The sequence below is a fragment of the Anticarsia gemmatalis genome, chromosome 22 (genome assembly GCF_050436995.1).
Source record: "Anticarsia gemmatalis isolate Benzon Research Colony breed Stoneville strain chromosome 22, ilAntGemm2 primary, whole genome shotgun sequence".
NCBI classification, from domain to species: domain Eukaryota; kingdom Metazoa; phylum Arthropoda; class Insecta; order Lepidoptera; family Erebidae; genus Anticarsia; species Anticarsia gemmatalis.
In genome coordinates this window covers 3,116,310-3,144,095 of record NC_134766.1, presented here as the reverse complement: position 1 = coordinate 3,144,095, position 27,786 = coordinate 3,116,310, and the positions used below count along the sequence as shown (strand labels likewise).

General features: G+C 36.9%; 3 protein-coding genes across 3 annotated transcripts; all 3 read left to right on the top strand.

The window, feature by feature from the left end:
* The first annotated feature begins 1,109 nt into the window (after positions 1-1,109).
* On the top strand, positions 1,110-2,971 carry LOC142982797 (uncharacterized). The gene is made up of 2 exons (XM_076129481.1): positions 1,110-1,895; positions 1,987-2,971. Exons 1-2 carry the CDS (start codon positions 1,188-1,190, stop codon positions 2,389-2,391), a joined length of 1,113 nt encoding a protein of 370 aa, XP_075985596.1. The 5' UTR covers positions 1,110-1,187; the 3' UTR covers positions 2,392-2,971.
* A 10,253-nt stretch (positions 2,972-13,224) lies between these two features.
* Positions 13,225-15,265, top strand: LOC142982540 (zinc finger BED domain-containing protein 4-like). The gene has a single exon (XM_076129076.1). It carries the CDS (start codon positions 14,148-14,150, stop codon positions 15,255-15,257), a length of 1,110 nt encoding a protein of 369 aa, XP_075985191.1. The 5' UTR covers positions 13,225-14,147; the 3' UTR covers positions 15,258-15,265.
* Positions 15,266-24,264: 8,999 nt separating this feature from the next.
* LOC142982795 (uncharacterized) lies at positions 24,265-27,456 on the top strand. The gene is made up of 2 exons (XM_076129478.1): positions 24,265-25,645; positions 26,462-27,456. The coding sequence occupies exons 1-2, from the start codon at positions 25,271-25,273 to the stop codon at positions 27,050-27,052; spliced, it is 966 nt and encodes a 321-aa protein (XP_075985593.1). The 5' UTR covers positions 24,265-25,270; the 3' UTR covers positions 27,053-27,456.
* Positions 27,457-27,786: the final 330 nt, after the last annotated feature.

The window sequence follows — 27,786 nt, the reverse complement described above, 5'->3', positions numbered from 1 at the left end:
TTTATAGTATAGGCCTTTTTACCCTACCCTATTATAATAAGGCCTAAAGACAGCGTTTTTTTAAAAGTGATATAATGTTTTAGTTTTAAGCTTTAGAAGCTATTTTTTGTTTAAACTAACAGTACATGACTGATTATTATAAAAACTGGTTGATTATATTGGATATTCTTCATTTTATTACAAATCTCCCTTAGCTAGGCCTTAATACCCGCGGGTACCTTACGTGCTAACAACTATTATACATGATAATGACATGGAACCATCGGCAAGAACCTGTAGAAGTACGGTATTGCCAGTAATGAAGCCTAAGGCCGTTTTAGATTATTCAAAAAATATGGGAAGTGTTGACACTGCCGACATGTTGCTATCATCCCTGCAGTGCATAAGAAAAACCATAAAATGGTACAAAAAACTATTTTTCCATATATTCGATATGCACCTTTTAAATGCATATTATTATTGTTATAAAAATATAAACTGTACTCCAAATTTAAAATTTGCTGACTTTCAGTTGTGCGTAACTCGACAAATAATAGAACGTTATCACAATAGCAATGTTTTAGAGAGACCCATTAGAAATAGGGAAAGCGCGACAAATCCCTTGCATATATTACCAGGTAATTCAAAAGACCATATGCCCACAATCATGGGAAAATACCTAAGATGTAAATCATGTGCCAATGAAAAAAGACGCAAGATGACTCGATATATGTGCAGGATATGTAATGTAAATTTGTGTGCTGCACCCTGCTTTCAAAAATATCACAGCCCAGCACAGTAGATTTTTGATTTGGCACACAATTGTTGATTTTTTATATATTTTTAAGTTTCATGTTACATTTTACATTTAATTACATATACGACGTTGTTTTGACGATTAAAATAAAATAAATAAATAAAAGACTGATTATGAATTATTTTGATATTATAAAATAAACACTCCACAATGATACCTAGTTCTTATAAACTTAATAAATAAACTCGATAAGTTATAATATACAGCTACATCCCTAATCAGAAGCGAGAGATCATAAAAAAAAGGATGGTTGCCCGCGCCATTGGCATATGTACATGCCAATGGCGCGTAACTGATAAAATATAGTGCTGTAAAGCGGTCTACACACCAAAGCCGCTGACACGGCGGCACGGATCGCCGGCCCAACCCGCCGGCCTTATTTTGTACAATCATGCAGCCGGCTTGCGCCCGCGCGGGCAAGCCGGCGGGGCAGCATGCCGATGCCGACGGCATCCCTCTCCACTCACTCAGTCAGTTGCCCGCGGGCTTTCATAGAGTAGTGACGGATCACTTATTCATTCTCTATTCAGGAAAGTCTTATAAAGGCTCCTACACACAGTGCCGGCGGCAGGGCCGCCGGGTAAGCCGCCGGCCAAGCCGTCGTGCACCCGGCGGCATACAAAGCCGCCGGCTTTGCCGCACAAAGGAACCGCCGGCATGGCCGCCGGGGTGTGCCGGCGGGTTACGCGGCTCAGTTCGTGCCTGGCATTCGAGCGGTAGTGGTGTGCGGTTTGTGTATATTCAACAAATTAAAATGTCGTTTCATTGGGACGACGAAACTGTGTTGCTATTAATTGAAAAATTTCATGAAAATGATATATTATGGAATCCCAGAAATGCAGACTATAAGAATAGGAACAAACGAACGGACGCCTTGAATATAATTGCAAGTGTATTTAACATTGATAAAGGCGAAGTAGAGAGAAAGTTAAAAAATTTAACCTCTCATTATTTTCGGGAAAAAAAGAAAGTTGTACAGTTGTACAAATCTGGTGCAAGCACAGACGATGTACAGGAACCAAAGTGGTTTGCTTACAAGGCATTGCACTTTTTGCGAGACAAAAATAAACCACTACCCACAGTAAATAGTGAGAATGATGTAAGTATTCATGTTTCCTAATTTTCTTTATTTTATCACAGACTAACTACTCGCGGTCACAGAACATATTCTAAAGTGAAGACACTTCTATTTACAGACGCATTCGCAGTACAGTCATCAAGATAATGCAACAGCGACTAGTTCCCGGAAAAGGAGATGCGGTACTGCTGGAGACAGTGATATTGCCGAAGCTCTACAAGTTTTAAAAAATATGTCAGCTTCGTCATCTGCTCGCGACGATGCCTCGGTATTCGGAGAACACATAGCAAATAAAATACGAAAAATGGATCCCATAACAATATCTACAGTACAACATCATATTAATAATATAATTTATCAGGCTGAAATGGGCGTTTACTCAAGACCTTCCACGGTGGCGGCAGCTCAAGGATATTTTACCACTTCGACACCTGAAAGTGTACGTCCTTCCACTAGCCATTCTACCGACAATTCTGATACTCAGGACAGCCTTTTTTCATATTTGGAAAATAATTAAAACTCTTTTAGATTTATGATGCTACATTAAGAATTTAATAATTAAAACTATGATTGTACTGGTACATTGTGATTGATAGTGAGATTAATGAGGCAAACACAGATTAGATAACAAAATGTTACCTTTTTTTTTTCTTTTTTTTTTAACTTGTTAAAATCATCAAATGAGACCTCCTACCCCGGGCAGGGCGAGAGGTACTGTCAGACTTGTACTGACAAAAGTTAAAATTTTACTTAAAATATCATTATATAGATACTTATATGCTAAATAAACGTTGTTCCCAATAAAAATATGTTTGATTTATGAAATGTAATTTTGCCATGGAAGTTGTCCTTGCTCTGAAAGAAAATAGTTCATCAACTCATTTCTGACCATTGAAGGTTCCAAATTTCGATTTATTTCAATATTTGGTGCCGGTATCGTTATCATATTATCCTCAACATCAACGTCCTTCTTCGGATAAAATTGTGCAGGCATACACAAGCCATTACTATAATTTTCATTTTCTCTGGCTGTAAATTAGCTATTGAATGAAATATTCTGAATTTTTCCGATAATATGCCAAACGCATTTTCCACGACTCTCCTTCCCCTACAAAATCTGTAATTGCATATTCTTTTCGGAGATCCTTGCTCATGTTGTCCAGGAAATGGTTTCATTAAGTTAGGAGAAATCGGAAAAGCATCATCACCAAGGAAATAAAATGGTACATTCATAGTCCGTCCAGGTAAAGGTCTTGGTGTCGGTAGATTTATAGATTCATTTCGTAATGCATCGTAAAGCGAGCTATTTCTAAAAACACCCCCATCCGAAACTCTTCCTTGACAACCAATATCGACGCATAAAAAATTATAATTAGCATCGACTAATGCCAACAACACAATACTGAAATACGATTTATAATTGAAAAATTCTGAGCCACTATTATTGGGGCATTGTATAGTTGTATACGTATGTGTTTCCCATCAATGGATCCACAACAATTGGGAACATTCCATTTCTTGAAAAACAAACGTGACACCGAAAGCCATTCTTCTTCTGTGGTTGGCATCTAGAAGAGAAAAAGGAAATAAAAATTAATTTAAAATAAACATTCAAAAATAAAATACTTAAACGTTTAGCATATGAGCTTGTAAGCCTAAATGTAATGCTATACTCAAATATTATCCAATTCCAGCAATATCACATATATTCAGGCCATATCGTAAATAAAAATAAAATAAAAAAATATTTATTTGGTCAATAGAGTACAAATTTAAATTAGGTTATGATGTTCTCTAGCTTCCCCTCTAGGATTCCCTTTGAGTGACCTTCCCTGTGAATATCAAGAGTGAGTCATAAAAAAATGATTACCTTAATTTGAAGTTTTGATATTATTGCTTGACAGACTTCGGGAATCAGTGAGGAAAGAAGTTGTGGTGAAATTTTAAACAGTTCTCCAAGGCTGAAATAACTTTCTCCTGTAGCTAAAAACCGCAACGTTACTGCCAACCTCTCTTTAGCGGGTATAGCCTTTCTCCAGCCAGTATTTTTTTTGCTAATGTACACTTCAGTACTCTCTAGCAAAAATTCAAAATCTTCATATGTCATTCTCAGAAACCCAAAGAACATACTATTGCGCAAACGTTGACATCCCACATCATCTTTTTTATACTCTTCTATCATTACAGTACCGTTCTGCCATTTTCTATTTTGTAAACTTGGGCGCACCCAAAACCTTCTCGTCCTTTTGTTTTTTTTTCTTATTAAAATAAAAATTACAACTGCGGCGGCAGTGCTGATGATTTTCGTATTCATTGTAACCAACCAACCAAAAAAATTTTCACTTCACTAGCGTTCTATGTGACTGTCACAACCGGAATGATGCTTGACGGCTTTGAGCGGCTTGTGCCGGCGGCTCGTATTGCCGGCGGCATAGCCGCTCGGCATTGCCGCCGGCATGTGTGTAGTAGTCTTCAGTTAGTTGCCCGCCGGCTTTCATAGAGTAGTGACGGATCACTTATTCATTCTCTATTCAGGAAAGTCTTATAAGAAATGGGTTTGTATAGAACCAAGTCGTCTTCCTTTAAATGACTTAATCTTTGACAAGTAGAGATTGGACGTGCCAATCTCTACGACTATTTGGCAATTACTAGAACACCACATGCCGCGGCTGTCGTGCCGCCGGCATTGCCGCCGGCAAAGTCGTTCGGCTTGGACATTCTGAAGCCGCCGGGTTAACCCGCCGGGCTGTGCCGCCGGGTCAGCGGCTTTGGTGTGTAGACCGCTTGACTTGCTTCAATTTTTTATGTATTTTTGTATCTCAAACAGTTGATTTCTTTATTGATAGTTGCTATAAATGTGGTCTTAAGGTTATTACAGTAGGAGATGAGGTTAAATAAAATATTATTTTTGTGTTATAAGCTTTATTTAAAAAAAAAATCAGACGAAAATTATTTCTCACTTATGTTTATCGATAACATTTTGGAATCCCTACTATTTTCAAGGTTATTTCATTGAATTTGTGGCTTGGCGTGGAGGGCACGGCGAAGCGGTTTTGCTCTAGCGGTCAAAAGGTTAAAAGATCGTCGAATTAAATTGTGGCAGATAGCAGAAGAGCTGAGCATTAGTAAAGAACGAATAGGAGACATTTTGCACAATCGTTTGCACATGAATAAAGTCAGCGCGCGTTGGGTGCCGAAAATGCTTACGCCACTTGACAAACAGCGACGAGTTGAAACTTCACAGGAGTTTTTGGACCTCTGTAAAGACAAATTAGAAGAAATTTGCTCTCGTATTGTCACCGTTGATGAAACGTGGATACGACAATACGATCCAGAGTCGAAACAGGAGTCGATGCAGTGGATAGAAAAGGGGGAAAAGCCGCCTAAGAAGTTCAAAGTGGAAAAATCGACTTCAAAGCTCATGGCCACAATTTTTTGGGATTCAGAAGGAATATTATTGATCGATTACCTTCCGAAAAAAACTACAATGAACGGTGAATATTATGCTGGGCTTTTGAGAAAAATTCGCGAAACAATTATTGAGAAAAGAAGAGGCAAACTCAGCAAAGGAATTTTGTTTTTGCAAGACAATGCGCCGGTTCACACCGCGCGGATTGCGAGGCTAGCTTTACGAGAAACTGGCTTCGACGAAGTGAATCACCCCCCCTATAGTCCAGACCTGGCTCCGAGCGATTTTTTCTTGTTTAAAAATTAAAAAAAAGACCTTCGGGGACGAAGATTTGGTAGCGACGAAGAGATGATAGCGGCTGTAAATGACCATTTTGACACTAAAGATGCGAACTACTTTTTTTCTGGGATTAAAGCCTTTTACAAGCGATGTGAGAAATGTATAGAGGTCCAAGGAGACTATATTGAAAAATAAAATTTATTTAGATTTTTATCTAGACTTTTAATGCCCTAGGCTCAGAACTTTTCAGCCGTCCCTCGTATATTAAAAAGAAGCATCCTACCACTGTTGCCATCGAGGAATGTCAGAGTTCAACATCAACAAATGAAGGTAATACGAGTATTCCAGTCGATTCATCTTCATCGCAGTTACTGGTATCGACAAGCATACACACTGTGTATATTTATAAATAAACATATAAATAATCGGCAACCTTCCATCCGACAGATCCAGCGACTCTTCTGTGAGCGCTGTGACGGAAACCGATGAAGAACCTGAAGGTTCTCATAGCGACTGGGTGGAAGAGCCAATTGCCACTGAGAAGTTTCCATTATAGGAAACCCAGGACTCCTGTTCCACAATAGTGGATCAATGTCTCCAATATTTTAAAATATTTTTAACGTCAACTTTTTGACAACACTGGCTGACATGACAAACGACCATGTCCGTGATGTCATCAGCAAGGGCTGCAGGCCGGAAAGCCGGCTGAAACGGTGGAAGTAGACCAATGCCGACGAACTGCTAGTGTCTTTGGGCATATTGTTTTTTATGGGCACTGTGAGGCTCAGTAAAATAAATGGTTACTGGGCAAAGTCTCATTTAGTTAAATTTAATTTAGGGCATTATATGAGCAGAAACAGATTTTTATTAATATTTAGAATGTTATATTTCCAATATAGGAACGTGTCGACCAATATACACATATATATGTGTATATGATAAGGTCGACCGTCTTATAAATTATTTTAACGAAACTATGAAAGCCTCTGTATACCCCGAAAGGGAGTTATGTATAGATGAGTCCATGGTGTTATTTAGAGGACGACTGAAGATACGGCAGTACATAAAAAACAAAAAACGTAAATTTGGAATAAAATTATATATATATTATTAGCTGACCCTAAAGGTCTTGTTCTTAAAATCCATATGTACAAAGGGTCAGCTGATAGTGAGCTAGGTGGTACTGGCCGTGTAAAAAAAGTCGTCCTCAAATTAATGCAGGACTATCTTAATGCAGGTCAATCAGTATACATGGACAACTTTTACAATAGTGTAGAGTTGGCTGAAGTATTTCTTAGCAATAAAACTCATTGCACGGGCACTCTTCAGCCAAATAGAAAAGGAAATCCTGTTACGGTGACCAGCAAAAAATTGACCAGGGGTAGTAGTGTCTACCGCAGAAATGGGAAAGGTGTATGCGTCATGAAGTGGAAAGACAAACGAGATGTTCTCTGTCTTTCTTCGTATATAATTTATTACTGAGAATAAGTCATCCCTAAGTAGTTCCTTAAATAACAGGTGCATTTGTGATTACTTTAATGACTTATGAACGCTTCGGTTGCCATACGACAAAAGCGCTAATGAGTCATTAGGTAAAGATTACCAGTACTTGCTTAATCTAATTAGTTATTGTAATTACATCGTTGACAGCCCTTAATCTCTGTATTGTGATTGGCTGATAACATCATTAGCTTAAAAAATACATTGCTAGTTGCATACTTGCTGCCCTATATATTGAGTGTGTTTAGCAAATGTAATTTAGTTGTAATTATAACTTTTACCAAGTGTTGTCATTATGGCTTTCCGTGGGTTTTCTACTTATCTAGATCTTTACGTTGTGCTTCGTAATCATAAAGATCTTCGTAACTGTGACAATTTATTTAACACATTGAAATCGAATACTAACGTCGAGTTAAGTGAAAGTGATGTGACGGACCTCAAGAACTGTTGTCGACGTTTTCGCTGTCGGGTTTACACCAAATGGGTGCAATCAAGAAGGACAGTCGACAGGTTCATTCACAAGAACGAAGAGTGGTTAAATACCGCTATCGTTTGGCCAGATTGCTTTAAAGAAAATGTTGTTGACACCGAAGAAGGAAATGAAAATGAGGCAGAAGAAGTAGTCAGTCCATTAAAATCAGATGCATCAACTTCAACATATACATCTCCTCGCAAACGCTTTGAAGATTTATCGAGTAGACACAAGAGAAGACGTGTTGATGAAAATGTTGCTAGTTGCAGTCGTCTAGATGAGTTTTTGTATACTGTTGAAAGTATACTCAAGTCTGCCGGAAAATATGATATGGCCAGAATAATAAAACATTTGCTGGAAAATCCTGAACAAGTCTCAACAGTTTTAAGCGTCCTGGAAACTAATCAAAATCCTTCGCTTCGTGAAGTTCCTACTCACAAGGCACTTGATCTTTACGTTCACTTGCAGTTATCCAAGTGGCGTTATATCACGCTTCGGGACTTTAGTAAAGAAGGTCATGCGAAATACCCAAGCTACTACTTGTTAGTCGAAGAAAAGCTTAAATGCTGCCCGGCAAAAGAAGACATAACTGTGACTGAAACTTCCGCAAAGATACGGATCCAAGCCCTCCTTGATCTCACAGTTAGAAGGCTGATCGATTCACTTGAATCAAATTTTGATGCTGGTGAACAACTTGTGCTTCACAGTAAATGGGGTTTTGATGGAACTTCAAGTCAAAGCATTTACCATCAAACGACAACAACAAGTGAACAAGACTTATCCAGTGTATTTATGGCAAGTCTTGCACCGCTTAAGTTAGTGACCTCTAGTGGAAGTATAGTGTGGCAGAATGATCGTCCATCGTCAACCACATATTGTCGCCCGATTTCATTCACATTTATGAAAGAAACGGATGCGAATGTTGAGGCTGATGGAAATATTTGAGACCGAGATTCATGAACGGAAACCGACTGATTGCGGCAATGCTACTATTACGCACAATCTGTGGCTAACCATGATTGATGTTAAGGTGCATTCAATCATATCTGGTACATCGTCAGCAGTGTGTGATTTGTGCAAAGCTCGCCCAAGCGAAATGAATAACTTGGAAGAAGTGAGAGCTAAACCTGTAAATACAGATTTATACAAGCATGGGTTTAGTTAATTGCCTACAGAATGGACATAAAATCATGGCAAGCAAAAGGTGACGAAAATAAAAAAAGTTAAAGATAAGAAAGAAGCCATTCAAGAAGCTTTCCGAAGAAGCACAGGATTACTTCTAGATATTGTTAAGCAGGGTAGTGGCAATACAAACACTGGAAATGCTGCAAGAAGGTTTTTTGCAAACCCTGAAATGACTGCGGAAATTACTAAATTAGACGTTAATTTAATTAGAAGACTCGCCGTTATTTTGCAGTGCATTTCCTCAGGCGAAAAAATTCATGTTCGAAAATTCAAATTATATTGTGATAAAACAGCAAATTTATTCGTGGAATTATATCCATGGTATAACATGCCATCCAGTTTACACAAATTGCTGATTCATGGATCACAGATAGTGGACCACTTATCAGTAGTGCCTATAGGTTTTTTGTCTGAAGAAGCATCTGAAGCAAGAAACAAGGATTTTCGTAAATTTCGAGAATGTCATGCACGTAAGCATAGTAGCATCGCCACTAATGAAGACATTCCTTTTATCTATAGGTACAACCTAGGTTTAGGGACGAAACAGTACCTATTGTCTAGTCCTGCGGTATCGAAGCGTATCTGATGCGACGACAGCTGCGTTGGTGCGGTCATGTGTTTCGAATGCCCGAAGCAAGGGTTGCTAAGCGCATCTTTTACAGTGAGCTTAAAGAAGGCCAGCGCAAGCAAGGCGGACAGCTCCTGCGATGCAAAGATGGGCTAAAAAGGCACATGAAAAGATGTGATATCGTTCTAGTTGGGAGTCGCTGGCTGGTAACCGGTCGGAATGGAGGTCTCTCGTTAAGCGGAAAACCAACGCTTTCGAGGACCAACGAAAGGAGAACCTTGATCGAACAAGAGACGCACTAAAAGCCAGACCACCCATGGCTATAACTTATAACTACTGCGGTGGAGTCCTGACGTGTCCACGTTGTGACGTGCCTTCGTAGCCAAGATTGGTTACGCCAGTCACCTCCGAGCTCATCATCCGAGCGAGCGGTGCCGTAGTTTTCAACTAATGTACGAGTTTAGTTAGTCGCTTACACACGGAGAGGAAGGACGTGAAGGACAAGTTTTTTAAATACCTAACAAAGATAAAAACAAAGAGATCAGGATATGCTGCAAGTGTTACCAAAAAATATCATTTTATCTTTCTTGAAAAAAATTGCATCATCTGAGACACAATCGAGTATTGCAACAACTCAAAATCAAGAAGAATCATCTCAACAGCCACGTGAGGAATCTCCTTCTACTAATACACAGCAAGCTGAACCGAGTAATTCAAAGACCTCGCATCGCAAACGAAAAGCAGATGAGCTCGAAACCGAAGTTTTAAACATTTAAAAAAAAGAACAGGATAATAGTAATAATAGACATTTATCTATTTTTTTAAAGTATTTTGCCAAGTCTAGAAAAAAATTGCAGTTTCAGAGTAGAGTACTACAAATTGTAACCGAAATTCAATACCCTACAGCAGTATGGCAAAATACACCTAATTACGGATATCAGACTGGATATACAACGACATACGATAATTATCAGAACACGTCTTCTACGAGTACTTCTGAAACGGCTGAAAAGCAAATGGCCGTGGTTTTTTGGACAATTAACACATGTTTTGGGTCGAAGGCAGAATGAAAATATACCTGCTCACGAAGACGATGATTGCGATCTATACGCAAAATTATTGGCTATAAAGCTACATGAACTGTCAACTGATGAATGAAAAATTATGATGTACCAAATAGATGGGCTGTTTATAAACAGAATCAGTCAAAATTATTCTCGACTGTCGTCAATGGATGGTGCATATTCAACACCATCTCCTCAAGTCTTTCCGAGTCGGCCAACATCAGTTAATAGTGTTTATTCTGAACCTATTCATAACAACCAAAGTTTTTTCCCTCTCCAAACACACAAAATTCTTACTTATTCTTACATATAGCAACTCCAATAGCTCCAGCTCCGTCTACATCAACAGCACCCTCGTATCTATTCGTATCATATCGGAGCAAATCATCAACCCAGCCCCACGTGAAACCAACATTATAAACATGGCTATGTTGAATGCTTTCGAAGATTTTGATTCGATTTTGAGACCAGCGGATCTGGACAAACTTTACCCTCGACATCAAGAAATCCTGTAGCTCAAGTTGTACCTCTCCTACCACCTAAGAGAATTAATCAAAAGGTAATAGATAACTTTGTGGCTAAAAAGATCAGTACAGAACAAAAAAGAAAAAAATGATCAAGACCTTCTTGATTTATTTGTCGATGGATTTCACCCCTTTACTATTGTAGAGGAACGTGGATTTAAAAAAACTTTGTCGTTGGATACCTGGGTACAAATTACCAACCAGGAAAACCTTATCGAATTCTCTACTCGACGAGACATATAATAGAGTAGAGCAACAGGTTAGGGCTGAAGTAACTAATAAAGTTCAGACTATTTGCATAACTACCGACTTATGGACTTCTCGAGCAACAGAGAGTTACATCGCGGGTAAGGGCGCTCCACATTCTCAAGAGAATCTCGCGAGAACGCGAGAAACATGCAAAAAACGTGAATGTGGATGCGATTTCTCAAGTTCTCGCGTTGTACTCCGGCTTTTCTCCACTTTTTGTCGGTTTTTTGGCGCGAGACAAAGGAGCGCGAGAACGTGAGAACAGGCGAGAACGTGTATTGACTCCACATTCGCATGTTTCTCAGTAGCGCGCGCGCCGTCGACTTGAACGCATGTTATTTGTGTACCTTGTGGCGTCAATATGAGCGGAACTTGGACAAACGAACTTGAGTTGAAATTTTTAGAATATTTCCAAGCGGAACCCGTGCTATGGAATACAAATTTAAAAGACTACAAAAATAAACTAAAAAACCATGATGTGTGGTGTCGTCTGAGTGAATTGATGGGAATACCCATTGATGACTTAAAAAGTAAGAAAATGTAAGAAATGTAAGAAAACAGTAAATATGGTAAGCAGCAACTTTTATTAGGTACTTATAATTATTATTACTTATATATAGGAAAGTACAAAAACGCCTAATTCGACGATACAGCAAGTTTTCCTTCCTATATTGTACTTTTAATAATTAATTTATATTTTTCAATATTTTAAAGGTCATGCACCGAAGAAGGCTTGGATTGACCAAACAGTGGTATCGTCTCGCCAGGCCTTCGTAGATGGCTTAACCACTGGCCTAAAACAGCCTTCAGGAAAGGGCAAGCGCCTAATTATCGGCCATATAGGCGGGGAAGAAGGATTCGTAGAAGATAGCTTGCTGATATTTGAAGCGAAAAAAAAATCAAGATGACTATCATCAAAAGATGAATGCCGAGTCATTTGAGAAGTGGTTTACGGGGGTTTTGCCAAAGCTAAAACCAAATTCCGTAGTGGTGATGGATAATGCCCCCTACCACTCCAGGAGAAGAAGCGTTGCTTACAATGAATTGGACAAAGCCTAGATAGAATACAAGAGTGGCTAACGAGAAAAAATATAACCTTCGAAGCAACAATGGTTAAAGCTACTCTTATAGACATTGTACGGCAACAAAAAAAATGAACATGCAGATAAATATGTAGTGGACGAGATGGCAGCGCAGCATGGGATAACTGTTTTACGTCTGCCCCCATACCACTGTGAGCTCAATCCCATTGAGTTGGTATGGACGCAGGCTAAAGGATATTGTTGCAAGACGTAACAAAACATTCAAAATCACAGAAGTGAAAAAACTCGTCGAAGAAGGATTTCAACAAATCACGCCCGAAAAATGGAGTAGCTGCGTGTCCCACATAATTAAAGAAGAGGACAAAATGCATGGTCTCGGCCACATGATTGATTATGTCTCAGACAGGTTTATAATTAATGTCACAGAAAGCGTCAGTGATGATTTTTTTACTGACGATGAATAAAAACTATATTTAATAATCGATGCTTTTTTATCATCCTTCCCCCTACACATAATTGTTATATTTAATTAATATATAGTTTCAACTACATGATGTATTGCAAATTGAACAGGCTTACAAGTTTCCTTGCAATGTTTTCCTTAATGTTTCAATTACTCGTTATTCAGTATAGGTAGATACTATAGAAAGATAGTCGTCGAAAATTCGTTGGGATGTAGTGTTGTTGCGATAGCAATAGTCTATCGATAGTATCGTAATACTATCGTGGCCTTAAAAATCAGTCATACAATCGATAGTGCTATCGAAACTATCGAAACTTGACGATATTATCGATAGTATCGATTGATTAAATTGGGAAATAGTATTGCTAAAGAGGAATAGTATCGATACTATCGATAGTATCAATACACACACTACTAATACTATCGATAGTATCGATACTATTGATAGTGTTCACTTCGATAGTATCGACAGTATCGATAGTATCGAGAGTATCGATAGTTTTGCCCTATCGATAGTCGTTAAACTTACGATAGTATTGCTTGTTTATAAAGTTTAGCTGGTCTGGTGATTACACAGATAATGTTTCACTTCATTTATTATATTGATTAAGAGGGTAACTAGAAATATTATCACGACAAAGTATTATACAATCTACCTACCGACCTACTTTAAAGTTCGAGACTGTGATTTAAAGTTATTGTTGTTTGGTGGAAATTTAAAACACATTTAAATTAAAATGGAATCAACAAAAAAGAAATCTCCTATGTGGCTGCACTTTGATAAAATAAGTGACGAAAAAGTGATTTGTAAATATTGTTTAAGAGACTTTAAATATAGTAAAAATACATCCAACATGAAAGACCACGTATTAAGAAAACATCCGGACAAATATCAAGTGCCATCCATTTCAAACAGCGCCAGTGACCTTGATACAAGTCTCATCACAGAAAATTCGAATCCAGACACGTCAACAGAATTTTATAATACAAATTCAACAAAAAAGAAGCGACTGGATTTATTATTTACACAGATGGTAGCCCGAGACATGGAACCTCTAAGATTATCTGAGCGCGAAGGCTTAAGAGAATTTGTGACTGCTCTTGATTCCAAGTACCAGTTACCATCTAGATATACATTAACTAATAAGTTGCTGCCTAAGTTGCATACTACTGAAAAGGTGAAATTACATGAAATGTTACAAAATGTTCATAATATAGCACTGACTACTGATATGTGGACATCAAAAAATAATCAAGGCATCTGTGCAGTTACTGCCCATTTTATTTTAAATCAGAACCTCGAAGCTGCCCTTTTAGAAACTGTTGTAATAGAAGAAAGACATACTGCTGATAACATAGCCATGGTAAGTACCTGAAAGTACCTGTAGAGAGTACTTGAAAGATATACTTATAAAAAACTGATATAATTTTATAATTTTTAGGTTTTAGAAAATATTTTGACGAAATGGGACTGTCGCAATAAAATTATTGCACTTGTGACGGATAACGCCTCGACGATGATAAAAGTTGCCCAGATTTTGAAAATCCGTCACATGCCATGTTTCGCACATTCACTCAATCTAGTTATTAAAGATGTGTTAACTGAACCAAATGTTAAAGAATTAATTGACAAATGTTCAAGTATTGTAAGTCATTTTAAAAGAAGTACCTTAGCGTCTGATAAATTAAAGTCCATACAGAGAGATATAAAAAAACCGGAAATGAAATTAATTAAATATATTGAAATAAGATGGAACAGCGCTTACTTTATGCTTAAAAGAATAATGGCCGTAAAAGAAGAATTAACTCTGGCTATCAGCCAACTATCGAATGCACCATCTAATTTATCAGCAGATGAATATATATTCCTGGGTGAACTCGTAAAACTTTTAGATCCCTTCGATACTTGCACAGCAGCAGTATCTGGCGATAAATATGTGACTATATCGTTAATTATTCCGTTAATAAAAGGATTGTGTTTAAAAATGGTAGAGTTTGAAACCGACAATTTCACAGAAGCTGCACATATAGTCATACAACATATGAAGACTGCCATCAATGATAAACTGAAACCATTTGAGAGTAGATCTGCGTGTATTATTGCGACACTTTTAAACCCGCACTTCAAGAAAGTCGGATTTAAAACTGATGCTGATGTAGAAAGGGCAATATCCTACGTTCATAAAGAGTACTCTTCTTATCTATCGTCAAGGCAAATTCTAAGAGCAAGTGCCATTGAAAGTACTGCAACTGGTGATAGCTCCCTGGAAAACGATTCGGACACTCCCAAGAAATCTAAACTAGACAGTCTACTATCATTTGTTGATGCACATCAAAATAGAGAGATACATTCAGTAACAGCTGATACTATCATTGACGTCCGGCAATATCTAGCGAAACCTTTATTACCGAGGACAGAATATCCAATTGAGTACTGGACATTTAATGAAAACAGTCTGAAACATGTTGCTCTTAAATACTTATGTATACCAGGAAGCTCAACACCAGCAGAGAGAATCTTCTCAAAAGCTGGACAGGTGGTCACTGATCGCCGTAACCGTCTAAGCAGTAAACATATAAATGCTCTACTTTTCTTAAATGTTAATTATAATCTACTTAAAAAATAAATAAGCATGTGCTCGTACATTAGGACGAGGTCCTTCAAATATAGTGTAAAATAAAAAAAAATGGTAATATAGCTTCTATACACAACTTGGTTCCGAGTGGAATTTAGTTATAGCGCGCTCCCTAGAGAACTCTTTTGGCATAAAACTCATTTAATGTATTGAGAGCGTTTATTTGTGTGCAGTTGAAAAAAATACATTTTCTTGAATATTTCATAAAAAATATATAAAGATAAATTTCTTCTTACAGATAATATGTGGAACAATATTGCACACAATATTTTAATGAAAATCTGTTTTGAATTTAAGCAAATATTACAAAGTATATTATTATAAAATGTATTTATACTTTATTTTAGTAATATTTGCTTTAATTAGAAATAAATAATATACAGTTAGAAATTGTTTTCAATTTTTTTGCATATATATTTGTAAAAGGCAAATTGAGGCCTTCATACAATTGTTAAGAAATATTGAAGATATTTTTTTCAACTCAAAACAAATAAACGCTCTTAGTAACTTTAGAAAGATAAGTTAATTTTTTTACTACTTAATTGACATCGTAGTGACTCCTTATAACGTTCTAATCATCATTGATGCACATTGCGAATATTGCATCACATGGCTGATTCCAACAAATAATAAATAAAACAAATTTGTAAGTGATAAGAAGTAAATGTTTAATGTAGGCACTTCAACAGAGTAGTTTCATAATAGTACAGTAGGTTACTATAATGCCTCCTGCAAGTAATCCATTAAATCATTGTAGAAATTTAAATTATTTACGGCTTTAAAGATGAGTGAGTGATTAAACTATTTAGATATATAAGATTTTAATTATTTGGAAGTTATCAATCCGTTTAAGTTATAATCTTGGTTTACGACAACAAGTGAATTTATTTTACTGATTTTTGTTTTTTTTCTATTTTTCATCAATAAAACTATGAATACAACACAAACACTTGTTTTTGTTTTACCACTATGAGATCCTGTTAATTAGAAAATTAAATGGCACTGCTTTCACTTCTTTCACAAGGACTGTCAATAAACTAAATAAAATTAACAGGTTACAGTTGAGCACTCATCTATCTAGAATATGAGCAGACTACGTGATACATTTAGTTATAAAAAAATATAATTAATCCTCAAAGAAATGCATCGCCGTGTAATTTTATCAAGTTTCTTTCGACCCTTGATTTTAAATCTAATATTTTGAGGTCTTCTGAACTTCCTCTAGTATTGGTAGTATGTGAAGATGATGCTTTGCGTTGCTGCTCTTTTATTTCATTGAATATTGCTGTAAATGCAGCGATGCGGTGATTTTCAGGCAAGCGCTCTAATTCATATAATATGATTCTAGCCATATCTTCATTCCGAGGATCCGAAATTTTACGATTGGGATAGTAATTGATATATGGTAAGTCACGAGTCGAATACGAAAGCTTATTTTCGGATCCTTTCTCAAACAGTGTTATATCGGCTTCTCGCGTTTGAGTGCTGTTATCCACTGAAACAAAAACAATTTTTTTCATCCATGGCTAACACATATATTTATGTATATACTTTCACTGTTACTGTGAAGATATGTTCATATATGCGTTTAGGTTTAAGAGTTTAAAGTACGTGCGTGCGTTTTACTAATGGATGATGGAGACCCAAAAACCCTCTCCATAATAAATTTCATGAAAACCGTAGGAACCGTTTCCTTTTTTTTTGCGTTTTCTAAAAGTGAAACCTAACACCCCCGAAACCTCCTGTGTTTTCATGAAAATCGTTGGAGCATCTTGCCTATATATATATATATATAGGCAAGATGCTCCAACTTGCCTATATATATATATATATAGGCTCGTTTAAAGTTATAAGATGTTACTTACTCTATTATATCCTTGAAAAAATTATATAATGAATTACTACTATCTAATAAATTAAGAACGAATAAAAGATTAGTTACTTCCGTCTTTATAGAAAACATCCATACACTTCTAGATTCTTCATATCTATCAGCCTACGTCTTCTCTGATCGACTAGTTTATATTTTAGAATTCCCATTAGTTCAGAATGATCCTTTAACTTTATATCATATATATTCAATTCCTATCCAACATCCTAATTCCTCTTTCCACTCAACTATTATCCCTGAGCATACTTACCTAGCCACTAACCCTAGTGGACAAAGATATGTCTCAACGAGTTTGCTGAACAACTGCAAAGTCTACGCTCCACGAAAAAGCATCTGTAAAGACCTCGTGATCTACGATTCTTCAGCACGACCAATCTGCGAGACGGATATCCTCCTCAGTAAATCGACAACAATCCCTACGACTTGTACAACCACAACATTTCCTGCCGAAATTCAAACGTTTCAACCTCTTGGCAACAATAAGTGGCTCTACATTTTAACAAAGGATACTCACTGTGTATTACAATGTCTGAATGAAATTTCCAACCACAAACTTCAAGGATCCGGAATCATAAATCTACCTGAGGGCTGTAAACTCCACACCGGATACAGCACTCTGTCAGCATATCAGTCATCAGAAGACAATGTCACATATCCAGTCATCGTGCCCGACATCAGAACTGAAGATTGCTTTGAAATACCCGAAGACATCAAGACTCCAACTCTACTTCCTATAGCCATCAATGATGTACCATTAGATGCATTAAAAACTATCAAGAATCATCTAGACACTTACTCTCAAGAACTACAAAACTTACGGTCTAAATCAGCATCTCAAAGGTTCTTAGAGAATAACCGAACTAGTTTTTCATGGTTCTATTTTATATTGGGTATATTCATGTTAACATTTCTCCTGTTGAAACTATTCAGTCGATGGTATAGATTTACCCAATGTACAAACGAAAGAGGATGTATACAAATCTTTAATAACTGCTTTGACAACTCCTCCAGAAGACGATCCAGTCAAATTAGTATCCCAATGAGGACCATCACTCATAATACTTCATGTATCTCAGAAGACGAAGACGAAGAAAATAATGCTACAAGAATACTGCCACCATCTTCTCAAAGTTTAGGCGCCAACGCCCAATCTTTGTTCTAAGGGGGGAGGTGTTATAATAGCATATAAGTCATACATTGTAGTATTACATAAGACATATTAATACATAAATCCTTGTAACCTAGTATATAACTATAAAGTCCTCATATTTTAACATCATCTAAATCAAAACATATAATCATTATGTTATCTTGTATTTAATAATCATCATCTTAATGTATCCTGTTTACTATAATTACTAATCACTTTGTTATTGTCTTTTCTCAGGACTCGCTTATCATATTTACTTTAGCCCTAAAACCATTAGCTAATAAGTTTACGTTTCACATATTGTATTAGTATATAAGCTCGTCCTCGATGTACGAACAGTCAGTTCATAGTTAGTTATAAACATAGTCAGTTCTAAATCAATTCCAAATCTTAGTCGTAAATCAGTGTTAATTCATAACTCATGTATTATTTCTAAGTGTAATAAATAAAGTTTTATTTTTTAAAGTGAGTTTGCCATTCGCCTCATAACACACGCCTAATGAAGTATTTTGGCAAAACCAACAATATTCAAACCCACAAGGATATTTTACAGGATATTCTACAATCGTACCAGGAGAGTCTCCATCGCCTTTATCATGCAATAGCACTGACGACTCACAGTCTTCTATAGTACAAAACATATATTCTGATGTATAAAATAAATATCTTACCTTAATGTAATCACGAGTTTTTCTTCTGGGGCCACGCTTGACCTCATATGGGTATCATTAGATGCAATTTGTTCACTGATCATTTCTAATAATTCATCAAATGAATTTATCGACATTCTCAAATAATTAAAGAATTTTGGTTCAAAACTTCTTAATTTTGGATATAAAGTCTGAAACTGACCATGGGTGAGCCGATCACGTAATATTGGATGCACCCAATACTGCCGTTTCTTCTTTCTTTCTTTTTTACGGAGCAACAAGTACACACATATTGCTTCTTCGACTTCCATGATTGGACTAGAACGCTGTCACTCTATGCGGATTACGGCACTCCGCATTTACATCCGCGTCTGTCTGAACACTTGCGTTTAGAACCGCGCGATTTGCATCCGCACGGATTCCGCCATGTCTGAACTAAGTAAGCCGCACGGCAGCGCTCAGGCCAGGGCTATAGATAAGAGAGCTTCAAATGTACCTAGATGATGAGATGCTGCCGCGTAAAAATTCTAATGGTAAGCGCTAGTTCAGACTAGGCGGGAACCGCGCGATTATAGAATCGCATGGAAATCGCGCGGGTCTTATTTATATGAGTTAGTTAGTAATCGTTCAGACATAACCGCGCGGTTAATCAAGCCGCGCGGTTACCGCAACCCAACCGCCAGAAAATAGAATCGCGCTGCTCCCGCGCGTTTCTATTACTATGGAGTCTTTACTTAGCGTTCAGTTGCATTGCGGATACCGCGCGGTGAGCACGTCACTGCTCGTGAGTTCGCCATGGATCGTTTCGACACTGAACTATTTATTGATGAGGTGGGAGAGACCTGCAATATGGGATATTCAGTGTGATGATTACTCAAATAAAATTATCAAGAACCGAGCTTGGCAAGAGTTGGTGGAGATATTTGGAAATTGCGAAGACACGGTGGAAAAAAAGAATATTTTAAGTAAGTAAGTTTATTCACCAAAAAATAATTGACAGAATTATGTTATAATTATTGTTATGAAGCGTATATTATACTCTCCGTATACTGTGAGTACTTAAATAAATATAAACAAACTTCGGCTGCTTTATGCAGACATTTCGAGCATTTTTCAAATGAAGATCACAACGGTATTACCATATTTCATTTTTTTTTTTTATTATGTACCTAAACATTACAAGTACGGTATGTTAGTTGCAGCTATATGTTTGTGTCTTGCCATGGAACACGCCCATCGATCACAAAGTAATGAGCGAATTTATCTCTGATATTCAAAGATGACGGTGTCCCTCTTCCCGCGTGCAAGGTATTAAGATTAGTCATGGGTGCATTATATAAAGTATCTTTAAATTTTAGACCATCTCTAGTCCGCACATAGTTATGTAGAACACAAGAGGCTTTTATTATGTCTTCGGCAAAATCTATGTTTATAGGTCTATGAAAGATGCGCCATTTGTTAGCCAAAATACCAAAAGTGCACTCAATATTACGTCGGGCTCTCGATAACCTATAGTTAAAAATCCTTTTTTCATATGGTAAACATTTGCCTGAATATGGGCGCATTAAATTTTCTGCTAAGCCGAAGGCTTCATCTCCAACTATAACATAAGGCATTGGTCTTCTTCTTCTTCGTGTCAATGGTTTTTAAAGTTTTAGATACCTCCAGTTTTATATTAACAGTAAATAAATACGAGTATATGTATTATTATATATATATATATATATATATATATATATATATATATATATATATATATATATATATATATATATATATATATCTATATATGTTATAATAATAATTAGATATATATTCAGATATGTTTCGACCAAAAGTCGGCAACGGCAATGGCGTCATGGCTTGCCTCGGATAAGTCCTTCTTGGTACAGTTGTACGGGCATTTAGGGCAGGAGAGCAGGTGTGCCATTGTCTGGGTGGGAGCCCCACAGTCGCAGCCCTTTGAAGACGAGTCAGTGAAACCCCAAGGCATTGGTGTTAGGTCTACATTAGATATTGGTTTAGGTGTTGGTATGTGTATTGATTTTTCTGTCAGGCGTTTATAAAAAACCGAATTTTTAAATATAGCAGAATCACTGCTTTTGCCATAAGCCCCAATATCAACATAAGTAAAGCAATAGTTGGCGTCGCAAAGTGCTAAGAGCACTATGGAAAAGAAATGTTTATAGTTATGATACAAAGAACCCGAATCAACAGGCTTTATAACTCGGATATGTTTGCCGTCTATAGCACCAATGCAATTTGGAAAATTTGCATATCTCTCAAAGTCTCGTGCTATTGTCTTCCAGTTATCTTCAGACGGTTCGGGCATAACTATGTTTACCAACTTATTCCACAATGATTTACATACTTCGCGGACAATTCCAGTAATCGTCGATTTTCCTAGACGATAATTGTAGCTAAGTTCTCCAAATGAACAACCCGTACCAAGATATCTGAAACAAATAATAAAGAATATTATTAATAATGTTATTATTTTTAGGTACACAACTCCAAAAAAAATGGAAAAACATACGAGATTGCTACAATAAAGAATACAAAAAAGAAAAAACAACTCCTTCTGGTTCAAGTGCTCGTAAAGGAGCCCGATATATGTATTTTTCAAGATTATCTTTCCTACAGAATAGTGTAAGTAATAAAGACACTACAACTAATATTGAAGAACAGAATGAAAGGCAAAGTGAGGAGACAAGTCAACTAAACGCCAATGCAACCGAAGCCACTGAAATACGTCCCCCTAAACGTAAGAAAACACAAGCGCCAGAAGAAAAAATAGCTGTTTTAATAGAAAAAAGTATCGAGTCACGAAAACATTTTCAAACTGAACTTCAAGAAAACAGTATTACCAAGCAAGATGAGGACAAACTCTTTTGTTTGTCGTTATATAAAGAACTCAAAAAAGTACCAGAAAATAGGCGTTTAGCAACCAAAATTGAATTGCTTCAAGTGATACAAAAAGAACAAAGCTTACCACCCCCTGTTCGCTACAATACTCAGCAGATCACACCTTCGTATTGGCAAGGACAACAGTATACAAGCCCGCAAGGATATTTTACTACATCTGGATCATCTCCTCCTGTTCCGGCTCCGTCACCGTCACCATCGCAATTTAGTTCTGGCTCTCAGTCCCCTACAGTTATAGAAAATATTTATGCTGATTTTGAAGAACAATAAATAAATCTTACCTTAAAGTTATTACGAGTTTCTCTTCCGGTGACACGCTTGGCCTCAAATGCGTTTCAGAGCATGAAACATCTTGCCTGATCAGTTCAATTAGTTCATCAAAAGATTTTATTGACATTCTCAAATAGTCAAAAAATTTGTTATCATACATTCTTAATTTGGGATATAACGTTACGAACTGACCATGTACTAGTCGGTCACGTAATATTGGATGCACCCAATACCGCCTTTTTCTTTTCTTTTTTTTAAGGAGCAACCACAGTAAACACACTTCTTCGTCGACCTCAATTTTGAAACTGACGCACGAAATCGCATACTAACCGCGGGTGTCTGAATAGCATCACAATTTTGCGGTTTCAAACCGCGCGATTCGTAAACGCACGATACCCGCATGTCTGAACGCAGCCTAAGATTTACCAACTCGCAAGAGTAAAAGTCCGAACAATTCTTTTATTTCGAACTTTTACCTATATTCACTTGATGATGCCGAGATATCGCCGGAGCCCCGCTTCGCGGCTTCGCGGGGCTCCTCCTTCTGGGTGGTTAAAAAAAAATAACCACGAAGGCTAAGGTGGGAGCTTCGCTTCGCTCGCTTCTAACCTAACCTACCCATGTCGCTTTGCCCAAAACTCCTTCTTTATAAGTATGTCACAGTATATAATTATACCGTGAAATAGTTATAAACATAGTTATGAAGGAGGATTTTTTTATATATCGTAACATAGTTTTTAAACTCTGGCTTGTTCGGACTTTTACCATTGAGAGTTGGTAAATCTTAGGTTATACCGGAAAATCTTAGGATTTACCACAGTTCGGGCTTTTACAGTAACATATATAATATAATATTGTCTAGTCGTTTTACTAACAATACTGTGATTAATATTATTAATAATTTAGATTGTAAGGGACACATACATTATTATTACATAGGACGCCGCAGCGGCGACGCGGCGTCGACTTGAACATGTATGTAATTTGTGTACCTTGTGGCGTCAATATGAGCGGAACTTGGACAAACGAACTTGAGTTGAAATTTTTAGAATATTTCCAAGCGAAACCGTGCTATGGAATACAAATTTAAAAGACTACAAAAATAAACTATAAAACCATGATGCGTGGTGTCGTCTTAGTGAATTCATGGGAATACCCATTGATGACTTAAAAAAACAAAAAAACATCGTTATTAGCAAGCTACAGAGGGTACAAAAATAAAGTTAAGATATCAGAAAACTCTCGAGCAGGTGTCGACGATGTTTACAAGCCGATATGGTTCGCATACGAAATAATAAACTCTTTTTTTGGGGATACTACGAAATGTAAGAAAACAATAAATAAGGTAAGCAGCAACTTTTATTAGGTACTTATAATTATTATTACTTACATATAGGAAAGTACAAAAACGCCTAATTCGACGATACAGCAAGTTTTCCTTCCTATATTGTACTTTTAATAATTAATTTATATTTTTCAATATTTTAAAGGTCATGCACCGAAGAAGGCTTGGATTGACCAAACAGTGGTATCGTCTCGCCAGGCCTTCCTAGATGGCTTAACCACTGGCCTAAAACAGCCTTCAGGAAAGGGCAAGCGCCTTGATTGGCCATATAGGCGGGGAAGAAGGATTCGTAGAAGATAGCTTGCTGATATTTGAAGCGAAAAAAATCAAGATGACTATCATCAAGAGATGAATGCCGAGTCATTTGAGAAGTGGTTTACGGGGGTTTTGCCAAAGCTAAAACCAAATTCCGTAGTGGTGATGGATAATGCCCCCTACCACTCCAGGAGAAGAAGCGTTGCCTATAATGAATTGGACAAAGCCTAGATAGAATACAAGAGTGGCTAACGAGAAAAAATATAACCTTCGATGCAACAATGGTTAAAGCTACTCTTATAGACATTGTACGGCAGCAAAAAAATGAACATGCAGATAAATATGTAGTGGACGAGATGGCAGCGCAGCATGGGATAACTGTTTTACGTCTGCCCCCATACCACTGTGAGCTCAATCCCATTGAGTTGGTGTGGGCGCAGGCTAAAGGATATGTTGCAAGACGTAACAAAACATTCAAAATCACAGAAGTGAAAAAACTCGTCGAAGAAGGACTTCAACAAATCACGCCCGAAAAATGGAGTAGCTGCGTGTCCCACATAATTAAAGAAGAGGACAAAATGCATGGTCTCGGCCACATGATTGATTATGTCTCAGACAGGTTTATAATTAATGTCACAGAAAGCGTCAGTGATGATTTTTTTACTGACGATGAATAAAAACTATATTTAATAATCGATGCTTTTTTATCATCCTTCCCCCTACACATAATTGTTATATTTAATTAATATATAGTTTCAACTACATGATGTATTGCAAATTGAACAGGCTTACAAGTTTCCTTGCAATGTTTTCCTTAATGTTTCAATTACTCGTTATTCAGTATAGGTAGATACTATAGAAAGATAGTCGTCGAAAATTCGTTGGGATGTACAAAGCACGACAAAAAATCGAACCCAGTACCTGATATCGGCAGTTCGGCACACTATTACAATCGAGGCAATTTCATTCATAAAGGATTCTTTTCAATCATTCATTCAATTTTCACAACACTATTTTTATTTCGTCAAAAACTGACAACACAGTTAACGTTATTAATATGATAGTAATTAATATAGTAACTAACTTCGTCTAATTAAATATACGATTATAGTTTAATTTATTTACTGCGGTATTTGAGCAGATAAATAAAACGAAACCGTCACTTTCCGCCGTGAATTGCTTAATGAATTTATAGGTTTCCGAAATAATCCTTGTCTTTGGAAGATTAGAAGTAATGATTATAAAGATAAAAATAAAAAGTTTCAAGCAGACAAAGAAATATAAGAAATTATACGTAATGGCGCGTTTACATAAGTCGGTCAGACCGTATTCGGCTGCAGGCCGCATTCGGTCACCGACTAATGTAAACAGGTATTCGTTTGACCGTATTCGGTCGAGCCCTTTGTCGGTGTCGAGTGGCCGTGCCCCGCCCGTCGCCCGTCGCCCGCCGCCCGCAGCCCGCCGCTCAGTTCGAAGAGCGCGAGCCACACGCCGCACGCGCACGATTGTGCATATAAAATGGCCTCTCGAAAATTAAGTGACTCGGAAATGACGCACTTGGTAGAACTGTATCGGGAAAACGAAGTTCTATGGAATGTTACAGATAAGTCGTACAGAAGTCGAGAAGCAAGAGATAACACCTATGCAAGAATAAGAGACGCGTTGAATACGCCATCACTTTCATTGCAAGACATAAGCAAGAAAATAAAAAAATTACGGTCTACCTACATTAAAGAAAGAAAAAAAATTGACACTAGCTTCCGATCCGGTGCCAGTACACAATCTGTTTATAAACCAAAGATGCCGTGGTTTGAAATAGCTGATGGATTTTTGAGGACATATACAAGTAAAAGACATACAAATACAAATATGGTAAGCAAGTTTATTAACTTAAATTAACACAGTAATTACATATTATTTATTGAAGACAATTTGTTTGCCAAGAAACAGCGCCAGTATCACTGTTAAAATAATCACGTAAAGCATTTCGTTTTTGTCTTGCTTCACTGCAGTCCATATTGTTTTCTTCAACAAATGATAGAAAATTAGATCTCCAGGTATTTGAATATGCAAAGTGTGCATGTGCAGGGGATGTTTTACGCAGCCAATTATGAAGACAGCAGCATGTTTTCACGACTTTCTCCGTATTTTTAATATTTAAATTGATATGTTTACCAAATATTTGAAATCGCGAAGCCAATATGCCAAAAGCGTTTTCGACAATCCTCCGAGCCCTCGATAATCGAGAGTTGTATATTTTTTCAGCAACGGTAAGATCATGACCGGGGTAAGGTTTCATTAAGTATTTTTTGAGTGGGAATGCAGCATCAGCTACGAACACGTATCTTTCAGGAATATTAAGAGCATTGTTATCAATTGCCGTTTTCAAGGGAGAATGATCAAAAACACCGCCGTCTGAATCTCTGCCTTTTGCACCAATGTCAATATACGTAAAACAATAATCGTGATCTACACAAGCTAATAATATTATACTGTAATTTTTTTTATAATTAAAGAAATCTGACCCAGTGTTTGGTGGCGCCTTAATCACAATATGTTTACCATCAAGTGCTCCAATACAAATTGGGAAATTCCATTTCAATTTTTAGCCAATCTTCTTCTGTTTTCGGGATCTGAAATGAAAAAAAAAACATTACCTATTTAACAACCATGATGATCCAGTGCCTAATTTAAAGTTTTATATTTCAGGATGAAAATATTGATTGTGCTTCAACAATCAGCGATACAGGCAGTGATGTCACGCAAACTACCACATTAATGGAAGATACCTTTTTAAGTACATCGCAACATACAACTGATTTTTCTGATGATTCTCGAAACTTACCTCAAAAACCTAAACGCAAAAGAAACCATGTGGAGGGAAATAAAGGTAACGAGAACTCTGAAGACGTGATTGCCGTGGCATTGGAGAAATTGGACAACCTAAGAAAAGAAGTTGGAACTATGAAGGAAGATGAATATGATATATTTGGCAAATACATTGCGTCTTCGTTGCGACAAATGCCGAAAAAACACTTTATTTCAGCAAAATCAATAATCCAACAAACTATTACAGAATTTGAGTTGAGGATTTTATCTGAGGAATGTACAACATCACATACTACAAGTAATTATCCAGTACATGAATATTTCACACCCAATTATACTACGAGTACTACTATAAGTACTAGTAGCCAAAGTAACATAGCAGTTGAAAACATAGAGCTAAGTACAAGCAACGATTCTATCTCAAATGTGATTGGTGTTCTTTCGAACCTAGAAGATTCTCAAAATGCATGATCAATTAGCTCTAAGATCATTTCTGGAAACGATCCAACATTCATAATACCTATGTTTCTTAATTTTGAAATTATATTGATTGTAAAAAAAAATATTGTTTTACTTACATTAACTACATTAAACTAATTACTACATAAACCACTTACCTCGATAAATGACTTTAACGTCTCAGAAATGGCATCGCATACTTCTGGAATAAATAAACTTATAGCACTGTCAGAAACTCTAAAAAAGAACTCAAGACTTTTGTAAGAATCGCCTGTTGCTAAAAAACGTAAAGTTATTTGTAGTTTTACTTTAGCGTTTAAACACTCTCTGAATGTGCTTTGCATTTCTATAATCGGAGATATTTCATTCAGTAACCATTCGAATTGGTTTTTATCTATTCTAAAAAATAATAAAAAATCATCGTCAGTTTTGAATTCATTACACAACAACACTGAAGCTCCTAACAAAGACCGTTGACTTAATAGAGGTGTTATCCACACTCTCTTTCTCTTTGTACTCCTATTTTTCAATTTTTTCCTCAAAACTTCTTGTATTACATCGCACACATTTAAAAATCCTTCCAACACAAGACTGTTCATGACGATGCTGGCAACCCGACTGTTCAATGTACAATCGCCGCATCAATCAAGTCGCCGAATTCGGTTAACCGACCAATGTAAACGACTCAATTTAGGTAAGCGTTTCGTTTAAACCGAATGCGGCCGCCGCCTTCGGTGACCGACCTT